At 46.5% G+C, this 16,328-nt stretch overlaps 1 protein-coding gene across 3 annotated transcripts; it reads right to left on the minus strand.

Moving 5' to 3' along the window:
* Nucleotides 1-685: 685 nt before the first annotated feature.
* Nucleotides 686-12,863, minus strand: rnf34b (ring finger protein 34b). 3 transcript variants are annotated; one of them, XM_037484097.2, is made up of 8 exons: nucleotides 12,671-12,863; nucleotides 7,466-7,684; nucleotides 4,558-5,070; nucleotides 2,682-2,744; nucleotides 2,356-2,557; nucleotides 2,227-2,250; nucleotides 1,984-2,025; nucleotides 686-903 (listed from the first exon to the last, which is right to left on the minus strand). In XM_037484097.2, exons 1-8 carry the CDS (start codon nucleotides 12,674-12,676, stop codon nucleotides 719-721), a joined length of 1,254 nt encoding a protein of 417 aa, XP_037339994.2. In that variant the 5' UTR covers nucleotides 12,677-12,863; the 3' UTR covers nucleotides 686-718. The 3 variants fall into 3 exon arrangements, with proteins under 3 accessions (XP_037339994.2, XP_037339997.2, XP_037339995.2); XM_037484100.2 differs by lacking the exon at nucleotides 1,984-2,025 and adding an exon at nucleotides 11,807-11,872 and having other exon boundaries at nucleotides 12,671-12,860; XM_037484098.2 differs by lacking the exon at nucleotides 1,984-2,025 and having other exon boundaries at nucleotides 12,671-12,862.
* Between the last annotated feature and the right edge of the window lie 3,465 nt (nucleotides 12,864-16,328).

The following is a 16,328-nucleotide window of genomic DNA, read 5'->3' on the forward strand; positions in this document are numbered from 1 at the left end:
AGAAAAGAAGAGAGGAAACCATCACATTAAGCTTGCTGGTTATGAGATGAAGATACAAAGAAATCAGAACCAAATATCAATCAGAAGGCATGACGTTTGGCACCTTGCACACTTTCTGTGTGCGAGACGAGATGACCTGGTGCTTGTTGGTGGTTCAGGATTAACAAAAAGAAATTTAATAAAAACAACAAGTCTCTTCTTTTAAATATTGCACATCCTAAAGAACACTGAGGGAGAAAACACGGCGTCACGTGGCCTGACTGTGTAAACGATATTGACCCTGGGATCTTCCATTTTTCTGCTCTCCGTTCGCCACGTACAACAATCCGATCCTCTTCAAGTATCCGTGGGACCAACGTTCCTCTCCTCCCAAGCACAAACCGAAACCCGGAATGGAGAGCAGAGAGGGAGGCCATCTGTTTCTGCTGAGAGAGTGAGTGTGTGTGTGTGTGTGTCCCGGTGCAGCTAAGGACGGTCCGACATGGAGAAGGGGGGCTTGAATATGAGTTAGTAGGGGACATGGGGGGGGGAAGGGGGGGGGGGGGGGACCGTGGTAATCCAGAGGCAACAGTCTGGTTTTCCAAAGACACGGAAGTTGCGCGAAACCCGCTGCGGCATTAGGCCCCGTCGCCAGATGTCATGCTCAGTAGTTCCTCCTCCAGCGGTCAATTCAGAGTTCGGGGGAGGGGTGGGGGGGGGGGGGGGGGGGGGGGGAGCTTTAAGACTTGAAGACGTGAACGGCCCGCACCACATACTGCCTGCAGATGGGGCACTCGCTCATCCGCTTCCCGCATTTGGTGCAGGTGACCATGTGACCACATTCCAGCAGCACGCAGTCGATGAAGGCGTCCATGCAGATGCGACACAGGTTTTCATCCGCCGCCAGCTGAGCCTTGACGCCGTCTGTGGATGGAGGACAGGTGTTATTTTGTGTATTTGCGGTGAATTGCTTTTCGGGAGCAGGGATTGTGCGGAGCGACAGAGCGAAGCCACTGAACCATCACCACGACGACGTCTCTTCTATCCGCCCGCCGAACTAATCCCTCACATTTTTTGAATGTCACTTAAAAAAATGTGACAATAAGTTAGAAACTTACTGAAAAATGAAATCAACCCTAAAGTAAATACCGTAAAGCAGAAGGGTCTTTTTCGTTTTTCAGGCCAAGGTGATGGTGAGATGGAGCAGGGACCTCCTTATTCTACGGAGTTTGGTCCGCCATCTTTTATTTTTGATGTTCGCGCTCTTTAGACGTGAGCATGAACGCGATCTGATTGGCTCGTGCCTGTGCTGTGAGTGCTTGACAGAGATTGCAGACTGAAAGATAACGTCTTCCTCATCAATTTATCTGTTCGCCCACAATAGGTTGGATTCATGTTAACGTGTATTTAAAGGCCATAAATATGATTCTGATTCGAAAGACATTTAAATTGGTGGAAAACAATTCCACGACCTCCCTGCAAATTATCAATATTTCTAATATGAATTTTCACTGAAGAACTAAGAATTGATTAATCCGACCCCATTATAAAATATCACCACATAATTATGCGCTGCCATGTAAACCCGAAGAAAACAACCCCAGCAGCCAATGATGATTGGCCGGTGGAGCAGCAGCAGCCCGTCATCAAGTGGGCTGATACGACACCTCGGGCCCTTTGTGTCGACGCGGCAGCCTCCTGAACGTAATTACACCCGACGGAGACATGCTGCTACCGCAGTTACACGGCGGCTCGTCAAGGGCTAAAAGCTCTTAGGGCATTAACGAGAGGACGGGAGTCTGTCCTTCACGAGACGAGGACGCAGCGCTGAAGAAGGAACACCACAGACACTGAACCAGGCAGGAAATGAGGACTCCAATCGTGTGATGATATGCGTGGAGGATGTGGAAGGTCACAAACACTGCGGCATGCCCTTTACAAAATGTGGTCATGGAGGAGATGGCAGCAGGTGATGTAAAGCAGCTTTTAATAAAAACATCTTACCTCCAACTCCACTTTTGCAGAGAAGTGGAGGATACGCAACCACTTTACAGATAAGAACGGGCAGTAACAAAGGAAGTTCATTAGTTCAGGAAACGGTGAATTTACGCTTTTATGTGAAAATAACGTTAAAGCACTGCTGCTTTGATGCATCTTACTACACTTGTATTTAGATTAATGTGTTAATAACGTTTTCATTAAGAGGGCATGTCTTAAACCTCTTAAACATAGTAATCAAATAATTACCTGCAGTTATGCTCACGTTTTCCACTGAAAGAAAAGGAGAAAAACATGACAACGAGAATCTTTTCCTCACACGGAACAAGGAAGGTCAAAATGGGAAATTTAGATCCAAAAAGAAAAAAACATGCTCACTGGACTTCCTGTTCTGCTCATTCTCTCTGTAGAGTCGATGCACCCTCTCCAGCAGCTCCCACTTCTCACAGCAGCCGGAGTAGTTGACAAAGTTCCTGGCGAGGATCTCTTTGAGCTGGCGGACGGAGAGGTTTTCTATCGCCTCTTCGTTGTCCAGATCGGACAGCGAGGCCCTGATCCGCCTCTGTGTCGCCGGACTGACCTGCAATCCGCACAGGGAACGGGGCGCGGCGCTCAGTAACACACAGTCCGCATCCCCACCCCCCCCCCGCCCCGTCAGTCTGTACTGATCCACCCCTTCGTACTGCCGGCGGGGGGCGTCGTACCTCCATGAAATTCTCTGCCGGCTCCAGGTTCAAGAGAGACGCTGTTGGAGTGTCCTCCTGCTCCTGTCAGAGAAGGGATCGACTCACAGAGGTTAATTCATGTTGGTTTGAGTTTATGTCGGCAGCGTTCCGCTCACCGTTAAAGCACGTGGCCGCTTAGGTTTAATCCGCTGATATCAAAACTCCAACTGAAAACGCGTGGCGAGGTGCAAACACGACCTTTAGTTCTGTAGTTCAAAAGAACCTCCTGATTTCAGATGTGAGGCAGCTGAACTGATCCTGAGCAAATATTTGTCAATTGAGCATTCACGTCTACATTCCGGGACAATATCGCAACAGACACTGTGACTGATTGCAATGCATAGTTTGAGTATTAAAGTGTAACCGCTCGCATGTCTAATGGAAGATTAGAGACGTTCATTATTCTCTTTGGACCTGAATTTGCTGGATGAAAGGGGAGCAAATAGAGGCCTAGATTGGCACAGACCATTCGGTTTGAGTGCATAGCTCAATGTTATCTCAGCACTTTGAAGAGAGGATATTGTCTCTTTATTCTTTTATCCGCCCGACAAGGGGAGCATGTGATGGGCTGAAAACAAGCTGCAACCGTGTGATGTCATGCCGGAGTGCAGTGGGTTTCTGTACCTAAAAACCTCTCTCTCGCTCTCGCTCAGCTTTGGCATATTCCAGCCGACCAATCATCTCCCTGGAAGGAAGATGTGTTAATAATGCATCTGCATCTGTCAGCGTCACAGTGCTGGATGCCTGTCATCAACCAGACATCATACCTTTGCTCAGGCAAAAAACAACAAAAAACACAAGCAGCCAAACCTCTCTGGAACACATGTTGGATATTTATCAAACATAAGTAATCACAGTGCTTCTTTTAAAGCCTGCTGAATTAGATATTTTAAGATGTTAAGAAATGTCCCTCAAAGTATACTTGGTGATTGTTGCAATAGTTCATGAGAAAACCCTGAAGAGAATGTATCCTCATGGGTTTTGCATTAAAATGTGTCTTACATACTGCAAAAATGTTAATTCAAGTTGCAATACCTCATATCAGGAGGACTTTTATCATGTCCAGTTACCTTACTAATTTACGTTAGACTGTAAACCTGCTTCAAGGTAACTGATCCTAGAAACTATGTTCAACAAAGACAACATTGCATGTCATTGTGTTGTTGCATTAGTTAATATTCTTCACTGCAGAAACTGTATCCAAGAAAGGTGATGAGCTGGTAGGAAGATTTATGATTTAAAACCTATTTGGACGTAATTGGGACTGAATACAGGTCGTCTGTCCCAAGTATTCTGCTGGATCTAGAGATGGCTATTGGCAGTTTATGTCCACGCAATTACCTTTGGTCGGGAAAAATAACCCACAAGCCTTTATGTGCCATGAGGAGTGCAGAGAGGAGGGATGTACTGTGGTGTTTCTGCTTACGTAACAGACTCAACGTAACAGGCCTAAAAAAAGGCAAATGGCTTAATCTGCATCACTGGCTGGTCTGAGGGCTCCGCGCACGCACAAACGCACACACACTCACAATAGAGAAATACTTCATTCAGAACAACACCGTACAACCAAAGGAGACAGCTGGAAGGGAAGAATACGCCATGAATTACTATGAAAGGAATGACATCCGAACGTCAGAGACTGAAGGCAGTAAATCTTCTCCTCGACGGTCACACTGACGCGCGTAAACACGCTCACTTCACCTTTGATATTAATCATCTTGGATAGAATGAGGACAGATTGGGGAGAAGTATGGCGTATGTAAATCAGACAATGTTTTGTTTGTGGCACTACTCGGTGTCAGCGCTGCATACACACACATACACGCACACACACACTGAACACCAGCCGTCTCACCTGGCTGCTGGTCCCTGAGCTGTCACTGGGGCTCGGCACGTCTCCCGGAGAGGCCGAGAGCCCCGACTGTTCGGAGGCGGAGCGAGTGGCCGGGGGGGGCGAGGCGGCCGGGAGCGAGTGGGGGAGCGAGTGAAGGCTGTCTGTGTCGTCTCCCCCTTCATCTTCCTCCTCCTCGTCCTCCTCCTCCTCATGTGTGTCCTCTTCATCTTCCTCATCCTCCTCCTCGTCCTCCTCCTCCTCCTCCTCCTCGGCCTCCGCCACCGGCCTCGGGGACTCCCGCGTCCCCCGGTGACAGAGCACCAGGTCCACCAGGTCCTCCTTCTCCCTGCACGTGTCGGTGGAGATGTTGCGCAGCAGCAGGTACTGGCGCAGGTCTTTCACCCGGAGCTGCATGAGCCGAGGCCTCTGGAAGGCCGTGCCGCGCAGCAGGTGGCAGGTCGTGCAGCAGCGCAGGCTCTCCTGGAGCACCGAGCACAGGGCGCAGAAGCTCTTCTTACAATCGCAGCAGATGTGCTGTCGGGGGGAGGGGGGGGGGGGAGTGTGATCGTCATTGAGGAAACTATATGTCAGACATACAAGGGATTTGGTGGTAGGTGCATGACAGCAGACAACAAGACAACATAGTGCAAGAGGAATCAAATAAAATCTAAGGCTATGGGTTAGTTTAAAAATAAAGGAATAAGAGTTAATAATAAGTTAAAGTAAAGCAGTGTCTGTGCTGAAGTAAAACATCTCTGTCCTTTCTCAACAGAACAGGCGAAAGGGGAGAATGACGTATGCAGGCGATGTACACACTTTAGTTTAGTTTAGTGTGAGACTTCTCTGTTTGGAGCTGATTGCACGGCACTGCACGAGTTAACAGAGACTCAAAGTAGCTCACGAGGCTGCCATGAGAACATTACCAGAGACATCCAGAGGGAGTAGTGCCATTGAAAGAAATCGTATGTTTTAATGTAATTTCCAGCATGAGGCTTAGTGCCGGTCCCAGCTGTGGTACAGCTGTTCCTTTGTAAGGCACAGCTAGGCTAATGCACTGTTTTTATGTTTTGTTCAAAGAAAGTTTCTTTGATTGATTGGTTGAAAATCCTAAAAATGAATGGGACCATATCCAAACAACCACATTTACACTTGTTTGCTAGAGGCTGCTGCATTGACAAAAAGAAGACACATAAACCAGTAAATTTCATCTGAAACATGGGGCTGTGTGCTCAATAACCTTCTGGGGACGAGTTAAAGAAAAGGAAATATGCAATCTGCAAAGCGTCTGATGATGTTTGACATTTCACTGGCGTTACCCCGTCTCCTGATGGAGAGCCGCCGAGTAGATTGACACTTCAAAAGGGCGGGAAAGCAGGTCAGCCATGGCGGCAAACATTTTCTTATCACTCGTGCCCAAATGTGCCTCTGGGGCACCACAGCTAAATTTGCGCGGCAAAAGACACTCTTCTTCAATGGTGTGTAGTTAATCCCACGGCGCGTTATTTTTTTCACACAATGAAAATACCGCGTAGTGCGCGTGTGTGTGGTTGTGTGTGGTTGTTTGTGTGCGTGTGTGTGTGTGTACAGGGAATCGGGCGTCTGTCAGAAGGCGAGCGCTGCGTGGATGGCGATGCAGAGATCTGAGGCAGCGAGTGGAGAGGGAGCCTTTTCATCAGCGTCTCTGCGCGTCTGGCTGCCAGACGGAGACACTCCGCCTCTCAACCCTGACGGGGTCAGCCGCGCAGAGACCCTGCGAATGCCAGAGTGTGTACATGAACGGGGCATTTCATCAAGGGAACGTGCCGGTGAACTTCACACAGGTCGGATTTACCTCCAGTGGCGGAAAACTACTCCTCGAGCTTTTAGGTCAACTGACAACTTGAAAGAAGTGGGTGGAAGTTGCTTTTTAAAAAAAGTAACAACACAAGAAAATGAATACTCTCTTTAATATATTATCAACTAAATGTACTTAAAATGGCCAATATGGCTGATATATATATATGTATATATATATATATATATATATATATATATATATATGAATTCAAAATAGATAATGCTATGCTTATATTTGGGGTTTTTCTTTATTTCTGTGTATATTATATGTATGTACGTTGAGAGGAGCGGTATATACGAGTATGGATACAATAAAAAAAGATTCATTAAATCATTCAATTGTTACGCACTAAAGTTGAATGTTTCAGCTACTCGTGGTGGAGCTAGTTTTAAAAACTGTGTTCCACGTATAATCTGTAACAATAACAGTGTATTTCAATGGTTTGTCGATAAATATCTGAAAGGCAGTTAGCTGGCAGATGAATACAGTGGAGTGGATGTATGAAGTAGCATTCATTTCAAATACTCAAGTAAATCACAATTGCCTCTTGAGTGAATGCATTTAATTACGTTGCATCACTGCCTTTGAGATGGATGCTTGGTTCGCATTCATGTCGATACTGCATGAAAATCAGCTTGCAGTGTCTATAAACCTTTTTTTCCTTCTTGGCTATTATTCTGTTCTATTAATAGCGGTCTCTTCTTGCTATTTCCTGTCTAATAAATCGTTGCTCAGCCAGCCCTGCATAAATTAGGGTTCAATGAATGAGCTATAACAGTGATTAAACCCTAAATGAGACACAAATGACGTAAGTGGTGTCAAGTATGCTTCTTGTGTTTCAGTGTGAAATACTGCTGATTACTTTGCAGGTTTTTGCATTGAAATGATATTTAGCAAGGGACTCAGTAATTATAAATGTCAGAGTTTCCTTGAATGCACCATGACGGAGAGGCCCGGCTTTAACTGCAGCAGGGATTACATAATTCAGATTAAAAAAAAGAAGAAAAAAAAGAAAAAAAACAGTTGACAAAATCTTAAAAGTAATTTACTGTCAAAGTTTTCATTTCTTTATCTCCAACACTGCGTGCTCACCTTGCGTCTGAACACGGAGAAGGCCAGTCCGCAGGCCTTGCACAGCTGCCCGGCGCTCCCGGCGCTGGTGGGGGGGTAGGTGGAGTACCCGGCACTGGGGGCGAAGCGGAAGGGCCCGGCACCGGCCCCGAACCCCGGCTGCTGCGCCCGCACCGTGCCCGTGCCCATCACCTCGTTCAGCAGCCCGCAGCATGACGCCCACATGGACGATGCCCCCGCCTGCAGAGTACACACACACGGACAGACACACACACACACACACACACACACACACACACACACACACACGGACAGACATTTCAAACTTTTAGAGACGTCTGACTATCAAGATGACCTTTGTTTTAGATGATTTATTAAAGTGTCTGTCTGGCCTCATCTTTGTGTGTCATGTCCTGTTCTCCTCTAAAAGGTAAAGTTTTTCCTTGTTTGCAGGTAATATATCCAGTCTTATTTTGGGATACTCGCCTCGCTCGTTTCAGACACATCTCACTTCCGGCCCTCGTGTGGTCGCCTGTCCTGATTGGTCTTTTAATTCCGTTGTCACCGCGGTTTCAACCACTCATGTGTTGTATCTATTTATCTTTCATTCATCATTTTCTACACATTTCTTCAAAATTGAGTCCGTTGTATTTGAAATCCCCAGAAGGTATAAACACCATTGTTCTAAAGAACTTAGATCAGCCAACCGTAAAGGCCACAGCATCCCATCACTCTTTATTATTAAACATTCAGCGTTCTAATTATTTCCGTCACTGGTCACATTACACAGAGATCAACAAACTATTGGTAATGGTTTTGTTTTTTTACAATATGAACCTGCGAGCCATAATCATCCTGTCCTTTGCTCAGTATTACTAAAAACCCCTTGAGGGGTTTGGTGCTGGTGAAGAGAGAAAAATGAATGAAAGGGTGAGGGAGGGGGGGAGGGGGAGTGGGGGGGCACTGAGCAGCACATTATTGAGAGTGCTCTGTAATAGCTCTTTGAGGTTAGAGATAATGAGGCCGAAGCAGACTCTAAAAGCTCCTGTTAAATGACAATCTCCAAAGAGCGCCGCCATTTAAACTTCTCAGTCCCTGCATTATTTTGATAAACAATTTGTCCACGCAGAGACAAGGAGTCTCAGCCGCACACCTCGCCAGAGTCCAATGATGCCCCGCGCTGCAGAAACGTGCAAAACCAGCGTGCACTTGCACTTGGTGCGCTCAAAGTGTGGCGGATGCGCAACTGACCACAAGGCAGGGCCGGACACGGCTGGTGTGATGGGAGTCACGGCTCCTTAATGCATACGGGTAAGAGGAGCCGGGGGGGGGGGACAGCGAGGAGAGAAGAATATGTCTTCTGTTGTTCCCCCGGCCTGCAGAATCAATAGCCGACGCGAGCATAATGCCAGCCCTCTGCGTGGTTCCCGGCACCATGCGGAAAACAGCGGAATTCACCGGGTCCTTCCTGGCCTCTTCTAAAGGCTCCGACTCGTCCCAAACACCCTGTGTGATCTGACCTCACCCATCTGCTCAGGCATTCGTTACGCAATCATGAGAACGAGCCTGTCTGTGTGTGTGGAGGAGGAGGAGGAAGAGACGGTCAGCTTTCTAAAAGCTTCGTTGGACGGATCATTACCTTTACAGCACTTGTTTGAATCATTTGCAGTGATATCAAAAACGGACCACGAGCAAATCCTCAAATTTGACTTGGCGTGCACAATAGAAGCGCGGCGCATGCCAACTTGAATCCTTCGCCCGTGTGGCGTGAGCTTTGACCCCATGTCCGGCTGCCGAGAAGCCTCCCAACGCGAACACGGCCTCCCGCATACGAGGTTGAAGCCACTAGAAGGAACGTTTACTGCATTCTCCGTGCTGCGGTCCGGCCAAGGAATCCGTGTTATCTGGCTCCTGGCCAGCAGCACGAGTTCCCTCCGTCACTTCAATTAGCACACGGCAGGCCGTGCAGGAAGGGAGTCCCGAACAAACCAGGGACAAGAGTAAACGTCACATGTGCTTCATTGTTTTGTTTGTTTCCCTTGTAGCTTTTGTGTTTACGCCGTAGCTGGGAATAAACCTCTGGGAACACTATTTGTACGTAGATGCACACTCAAACCTCTGGATCAAATGTTTGGGATGTTTCTTTTTCGTTGCTGCCCAACAATCAGGTGAGCGAAATAGTCACTATAAAACACAAACGAATGCACTGATAGGGGAAAGTGTCCCAAAGCTTAATCGGGGCAAATATCTGAATAGACTAACCAAAAAGGGAGGCCAATCGGCATCATCCAGGCCTCGTAAGGTGCAGTGATGTGACCCAGAAATTGCACAAGCATAGACGAGGGAAACCATATGGGAGCCTAAATAGGTCATGTGGAGACTTGGATGTTTAACTAGAACTGAAAATCTGTCTGACACCACCCTTGATCTGAACGGAAACTCCAACAATCTTTCACATGAAGTTTTTTTGTGTGCTCGGGTGGAACAACTGGGATGATGTCACCATTAAGGTCATTTCATAATCCTGTATTACAAACTGCAGGCTTTGGCGGACAATATCATTTTGTCTGCCAGAGTTCAGTTGCATTGTGGGAAGACTCAGTGTTGCGCCACCAGCGACTAAAGGTCAGGTCACCCTCACATTGATGCAAAAAAAGATCCTGCAAATCCAATATTGCCATAGAGTAGCTGTACTCGCTGACTTGCAACGGTATGCATGTTATTTTGGAGGTTGGAGTGGATTATTACATCTATATGATCGGTATCTATGGTTACTTATAGGCGTCAATATATACAGAGCGGTCAACGGTTTTCAGTGTAAACAACGGTGTGTCATCAAACATTTTGTAGATGGGCTCCCGATTGTTCCATCATCCGCTGTCTCTCTCTCTCTCTCTCTCGCATTTCATTTCCTTTTTCTCTCTGCCGAATCTCCCCACAGACCCCCCCCCCCCTTTTTTTTTTATCTCTGCCTTAAACTAGAAATGTCACTCCTCCCGTGAAAAGTGAACTCAGCTCCCCTGACTGTTGGGACTCGAGTTTAACGCCGCCTCTGACAAATAAACCCATGAACGCCCTCCGATGCTCGGATGTGATGCTTCATCCGCTGCCCTGAGGTGATGCTCGGTGACGACTGCCCGGAGCCTTCTAATCCAGCGACGTCTGCAGAGAGAGCTCAGGCTCAGGCTGCTACCTATGTAAAGCGTCTTTGAGTGTCCAAAAAAGCGCTATACAAGTTCGATTTATTATTATTATTATTATTATTACCAGCCAAGTTGGGATTAGTGTTTGTGCAAAATAACTGATTTACGCAGTTTATGGAGGTCCAAGTAGGGACGTTGGTGCAAGAAATACAAAGTAATAGGGGACTGCTGGGGAGACCGCCGTGCAATAACACGCCGTGACCGGAGCGATTTATTTCAGCTGTGCCCTCTGGACTCTGTTCAGAGCTTAGGACTTCGTCGCCAACTTTAAAATGCTGCCCCAAGTGAGTCTGGTCTCATTCGGAATAATCATGATCCGCTCTGCTAAATCAGCACTATATCTTGTAATTTCATCAGAGATTTGTGAGCGTTTGCATCCATTGAAAATGAATCAGTAAGGGGACTTTGAAGGGAAGTAGAAGGTATATACGTCGAAGACGGAGTCATCCCTGATTGGAATGGCATTGATAAGAAATACTGTGCCACAGTGTTTCCCGTTTTGAGAAGAAAGCTTACAAAACTCGGCTGCACAGAGCCCGAAAAGCTGCTTTTCAATTTAAACCAGATTAGTCGATAAAACGTCACCAGGCAGACAGAAGCACATTTTCTTGTTTCCCATGTGACAATCGGCATTCACGTGCTTCACCTCCTGCACATTTTACGGTGTGATCCGAAGAAAATATTCGCGGAATCAAAAAAGAATTATTCATGGTGTGAGACGTGCCCGTTAAAAGTCAAGTGATTGCTGATCAAAAGGTGATTTGATGAGTTTAGGTTCATCCCGTGATCGCAGGCTTATTCAATTCTCATTCTGGTGGTTTTTAAGGCTTTACACACCGCTAGCATGCAAATCTTCTTCACTGTATCAAATAGCTAGTTAGTTGAAATGAATCAGTGATGCCAGCTGCAGACATATTAGACGGTTTCATGCAGTTGGTGTGGATGGAGTTATGCAGTCAGTCAGATTTGTTTGTAAGTAAGTAATAAAGGCAAAATATACTATACTGAATGTAAACACACATAGATGCATTACTCCAAAACATGCAGTATTTGAAAATGGGGAGTTGGTGGAATGAGCTGATCCAATGTGCACAGGCCTGGTTAAACTCCCCATAGCTCAATAGATGTGTGATATTTAGATTTTTATAAAAGCGCCTACCTGACAAGCCAGAGCTGAGTCGCTGGCGTTAAGCTTGCAGCAGCTGTTTGGGGGAAACCCTCAACCCTGCCACACAAATCACAACACTTCACTAGCGAGGGGTAAGGTGGTCACAGTATAAATATAGTTCTACATTCAAAAACAGGCATTGACTCAAGTATTCGGACACACGTTTGCTGAATGGAGACGTGCACCCACAAGGAGCATCCAATCAGCTGCGACTTAAATGAGCAAAAAGCCGATTCTTCGTCATTTGTCTGCAGCAGGTCACCGACTACGACGGCGACGGCGATGACGACGACGACGCCGGTTGCAGCCTCGGTCCAGCGTCCTCCTCACCTGCCACCGCAAACCGATGACATCATCGCCATCACCTCCTCCGTGGAGACTCCTTGGCACAGCTTGGTCTCTCTCCAAAAGAAAATAATAAAACCTACCCCCCCCCCCCCCCCTCTGACCGCGTCTTTATCTCATTAGAGCGGATTAAGAGCCTGTCAGCTCCACGCCGAACTGTCACCCGAGGGTCAAAGCGGGCCCATGACGAATAGAGAAGCTACACACTGTACCCAGTGTTCATCGGGACCAAGTGGAGATGCAGGGAGAGCATCCCGAGGCTCAGCAGCGGGAGTATCCGCCGGGGGGGGGGGGGGGGACAAGTTTTCCAACGAGGCAGCGGATGCTGCGTTTTTGGGGAGGAATGCCTGCTGCTGTAATTAAATATCAGTGCGCGCATACATATTCAATCGGCGCGAGGATGGAGGTATTCCCTGCCTTGTCGGTGCAGCGTCGTGCGGAAATCACGCAAAATCCGCGTCGTTGTTGCGCGTCGAGAGCGGCGAACGCGGCGCATATTCGATCACGTACCTTCATGGCGCCTCCCGTGTGAGGAATCTGCAGAGTAATGTCAGGACGACGGGCATAGCGAGCGCACGGGCAATCAAACCATTACGTCTTCCCTCTCTCCAGCTGCTCGCGAGTGTGGAGTAAGCATAACGTAATGGCGAAAAGGGGGGAAGCCGCAGCCAACCACGGAGCGCCGGTATCTTTAGCAGCCAATCCGCTTGACCACGTCGCGCAGTGGGCGTTCAGTGGCGCGCGTACAGACGCGCGTGTGAGACGGACGCGTCGTGCCATTTGGACTGGCTTCGGTATATTCTAATCATTTTTTATTTCTTTTTTTATTTGGACCAACGCTTTTTTAATGTAAAGATGAAACAAGTTGCACGCTGCATCAGACCTGGTTTTACCGTTTTTCTCAAAAGAAAACAGTCTGCACTATTAATATTGTTGCAATAATGTGTTTTTTCTTTCATTAATTTGAAGATTCTTGCTTCGATCACGTGAGGCTGAGATTGCACATGCAATGTTATTTATGATTTGTTCCCACAAGTAAATGCGTCCGCAGTCTTATTTAACGCCGCGGTTAGCCTGTGTGTGTGTGTGTGTGCGTGTGCGCGCGCGTGTCTGTGACACACAGTGCTGCTGTCTGCAGCAATGAGATTAGAGGGAAGGGGGCGGGGGGGCTGTTCTGCCACCACACGGCCTGTACCGCTGTGAGCCCGCAGGGGGCAGCAGATCGCGCTGCCACATTATTATTATTGCCGTTCAGACGTAACTGAGCCGCAGGGCAGGAAGGCTGCTCGTGCGACTGTGTCGTAACGCAGCTCAACGTTTTGAAGCTTTTTCAACAGTGCAGCAGGAAACTTGAAAAATATGCATTCGAGGTGTAATAATAATAATAATATGTTATTCTGCAGAGACTCTTTAAAATTCACTGCCACTTCCAGCACATCAAACAGTCACCCTACAATGTTGATTTTATTTCACAGAACCACATTATACAATCTGTGGATGCCCTCGGGTGATCAGTGACATACTTTAGAGCCTTAGACTTGGCCTGGATTTTCTTCCACAGTGTTCAAACGTCAAAGTTGTATTGGATGATGGAAGTGAACAAACTCATTCTCACATTTGTAAAAGATGCAGACATATCATCAGTGGGGTTTGTGTACTGTGGATACTTTGCTTTTATCCAAGCGAGTGGCAACAGTTTTCATAGAGATTATTTCTTCAGTAGAACGTACATCCAATGATCATTTTATGCAAATAATCTACAGTAACTGGGACACTATTTTTCCAAAAATACTTTGATGGTTTGAACACCACATGAAATCCCCTTACTTAACTTCTCCAAGTCAACAATGCCACACACGCACACACACACACACACACACACACACACACACACACACACACACACACACACACACACACACACACACACACACACACACACACACACACACACACACACACACACACACACACATATACACCAAACTTGTTGATTCTTGCTTAATAGACCCATTTGGTTTAATAATTTTGTCACTACGTATGTGTAGTTTTGGTTCATTGTTTGGGTAATTGGACCACTAAATAGTTGCGTAATACTATGGGCACCTTGGGTCTATTTAAGGGCATAGCCAGGTATAGGACCAGCATGCAACTGGGGGACATATCGTGTCATGAAAATGACATTTTAACATGCACATTTACTGGAAAATGTGTTTCCTGTGGGGGTGCAAGATCAGACCACCGTTTGTGGGGACTGTTCTGGATCCCCCCGCACTTCTTGGGGTTGAGAGTCAGTCAAGGATGTTAACTGCTGGATAAGAAACAAGTTCAAACACTGAAGTGTCGGCTTCTCGTGGAAAGGGTCCAAGAAACCTTCATCGCCATGATTGTGAAACATAGCAAATGAAAAACCCAACCCGCCCCCATCCTCCCTCTCAGCAGTGTTTTTTCAGAGTGGACCTGCAGGTCATGTTCTTCAAGATCATCAGCTGTCAACATTAAACAATCATTACAATTTGTTCCAAACGACTGCGTTGTTATTGTTTTTGTGAAACGAGGTTATCATCAGTTTCCAAAGGCATTCAGCTGCTTCTTGTCCTGACAGGCCCCGGCCTGAGCCCACATCCCCAGCTGCTCTGTGCCGCCAACGAGGGCCACTAGATGGAGCGTGCATGCTTTCAAAAAGAGAAAAGACAGGCGGCTCGTTGAGCAGTTGCTTGAAGAAGGTGAAGAATTTGTCCTTGTTGGCACGTCTGCAAACTGAGTGCACATATATACAATGTGGGAAAAAAACGAGTTAAAACAGGTGATGGACGGATTGCTCGTTTAGGTCCTCAAAGATGAAGCATTTACCACCAGAGTTACTGTTAAAAGCAAAGATTTACACATATTGTATTACACATAGTGGCATGAATGTTTAGGATTTGATTGTACTAAAACTATTGATGCATTATTGTCTACATCATTGTAATGATCCACGTGTAAAAGTGGACTTAATTTCATTACTTTTGATACTGCAGAGTAGGTTATGGATTTCCACCGCTAGGCATCAATAAAGGCTAATTTGATCTTAATCGACATTAAAACATAATCAGTTGTCAACCATGTTATAAACAGACTCCTCTTAACTAACTAAACCAGTGACAAATTAATAAAAGCGGTTGTTTGAGATGAAACAACTGGTTTTACAGTACTTTTGGCTTGTGGCCATTTAAAAAAAAGAAAAGAAAACGGGGTCGAGGCCCCTTGTCACGTCTCAGATTTGAGTTGTTTGCCATCTTGTTCGACGCTTTCATTAAGATTGCTGCTCAAAGCCCAAAGAGGTCAAATAATCAAACCTTCCAAGTTTAAAAAAATGAAACATATTTGTGTTGCAGAACTTTGTTTTTTCTCTTTTTCTCTCAAATGCATCATCTCACAACCCCTCGGATTCATCACGTGACCCCTTAGAGGGGACCGACCCCCAGGCTCAATTACATTGTGGTGCATTTTTGCAACGTACACAATGTGAGTTGGAGATCTGACCTTTTCAGACCTTCTGGATCTCCTGTCATTAGAAGGAAGATGTTTTCAGAGACGCTGAGCCGCCGGGTCGCACCACAGGAAGGAAGAAACAGAAGGGCAAATGAATGAAAACATTCCTCCTGGGTGCTTCATCACTGAGTTTACAAAGCTGTGGCCTGCTCCTGCACACATCCTGTTCCAGCCAGTAACGACCCCGCTCGACTGCCCTCGCAAAAAACAAAATAGCGCAATCTTTTTGAGATGTCTGTTAAGATCGAGCTCGGCGGGATGATTAATTACGTGTCTAATTACGCACCTCCATGTGCCTCCTTTTCCTGGACGGTTGTAGCTACGCAAAAAAAGGAGGACAAAGGAGGCTCTGTGACTCGGTGTCACAACGACTAAAACCGACAACAGATCCATATCAAAGGTGTTGCATAACCATTTGATGGAGCGTGTGAACAACACTGTGACACTGTTGTTGGTGCAAATGTGTTCGGCTGGAGAAGTCTGAGAAGTCTGACACCACTAAAATGTGTTACAAGTGTGTGTATGTGGATTTGTTTTCGGTCTTATTGAGTCAAACATTTAACAGATGTCCTGGAGCTTTTGATCACGTCACAAGATCTTCATTCCCGGACCTAGTTTGTCCGGTTTATTGTTT

Source organism: Pungitius pungitius, chromosome 18 (genome assembly GCF_949316345.1).
Source record: "Pungitius pungitius chromosome 18, fPunPun2.1, whole genome shotgun sequence".
Taxonomy (NCBI): Eukaryota; Metazoa; Chordata; class Actinopteri; order Perciformes; family Gasterosteidae; genus Pungitius; species Pungitius pungitius.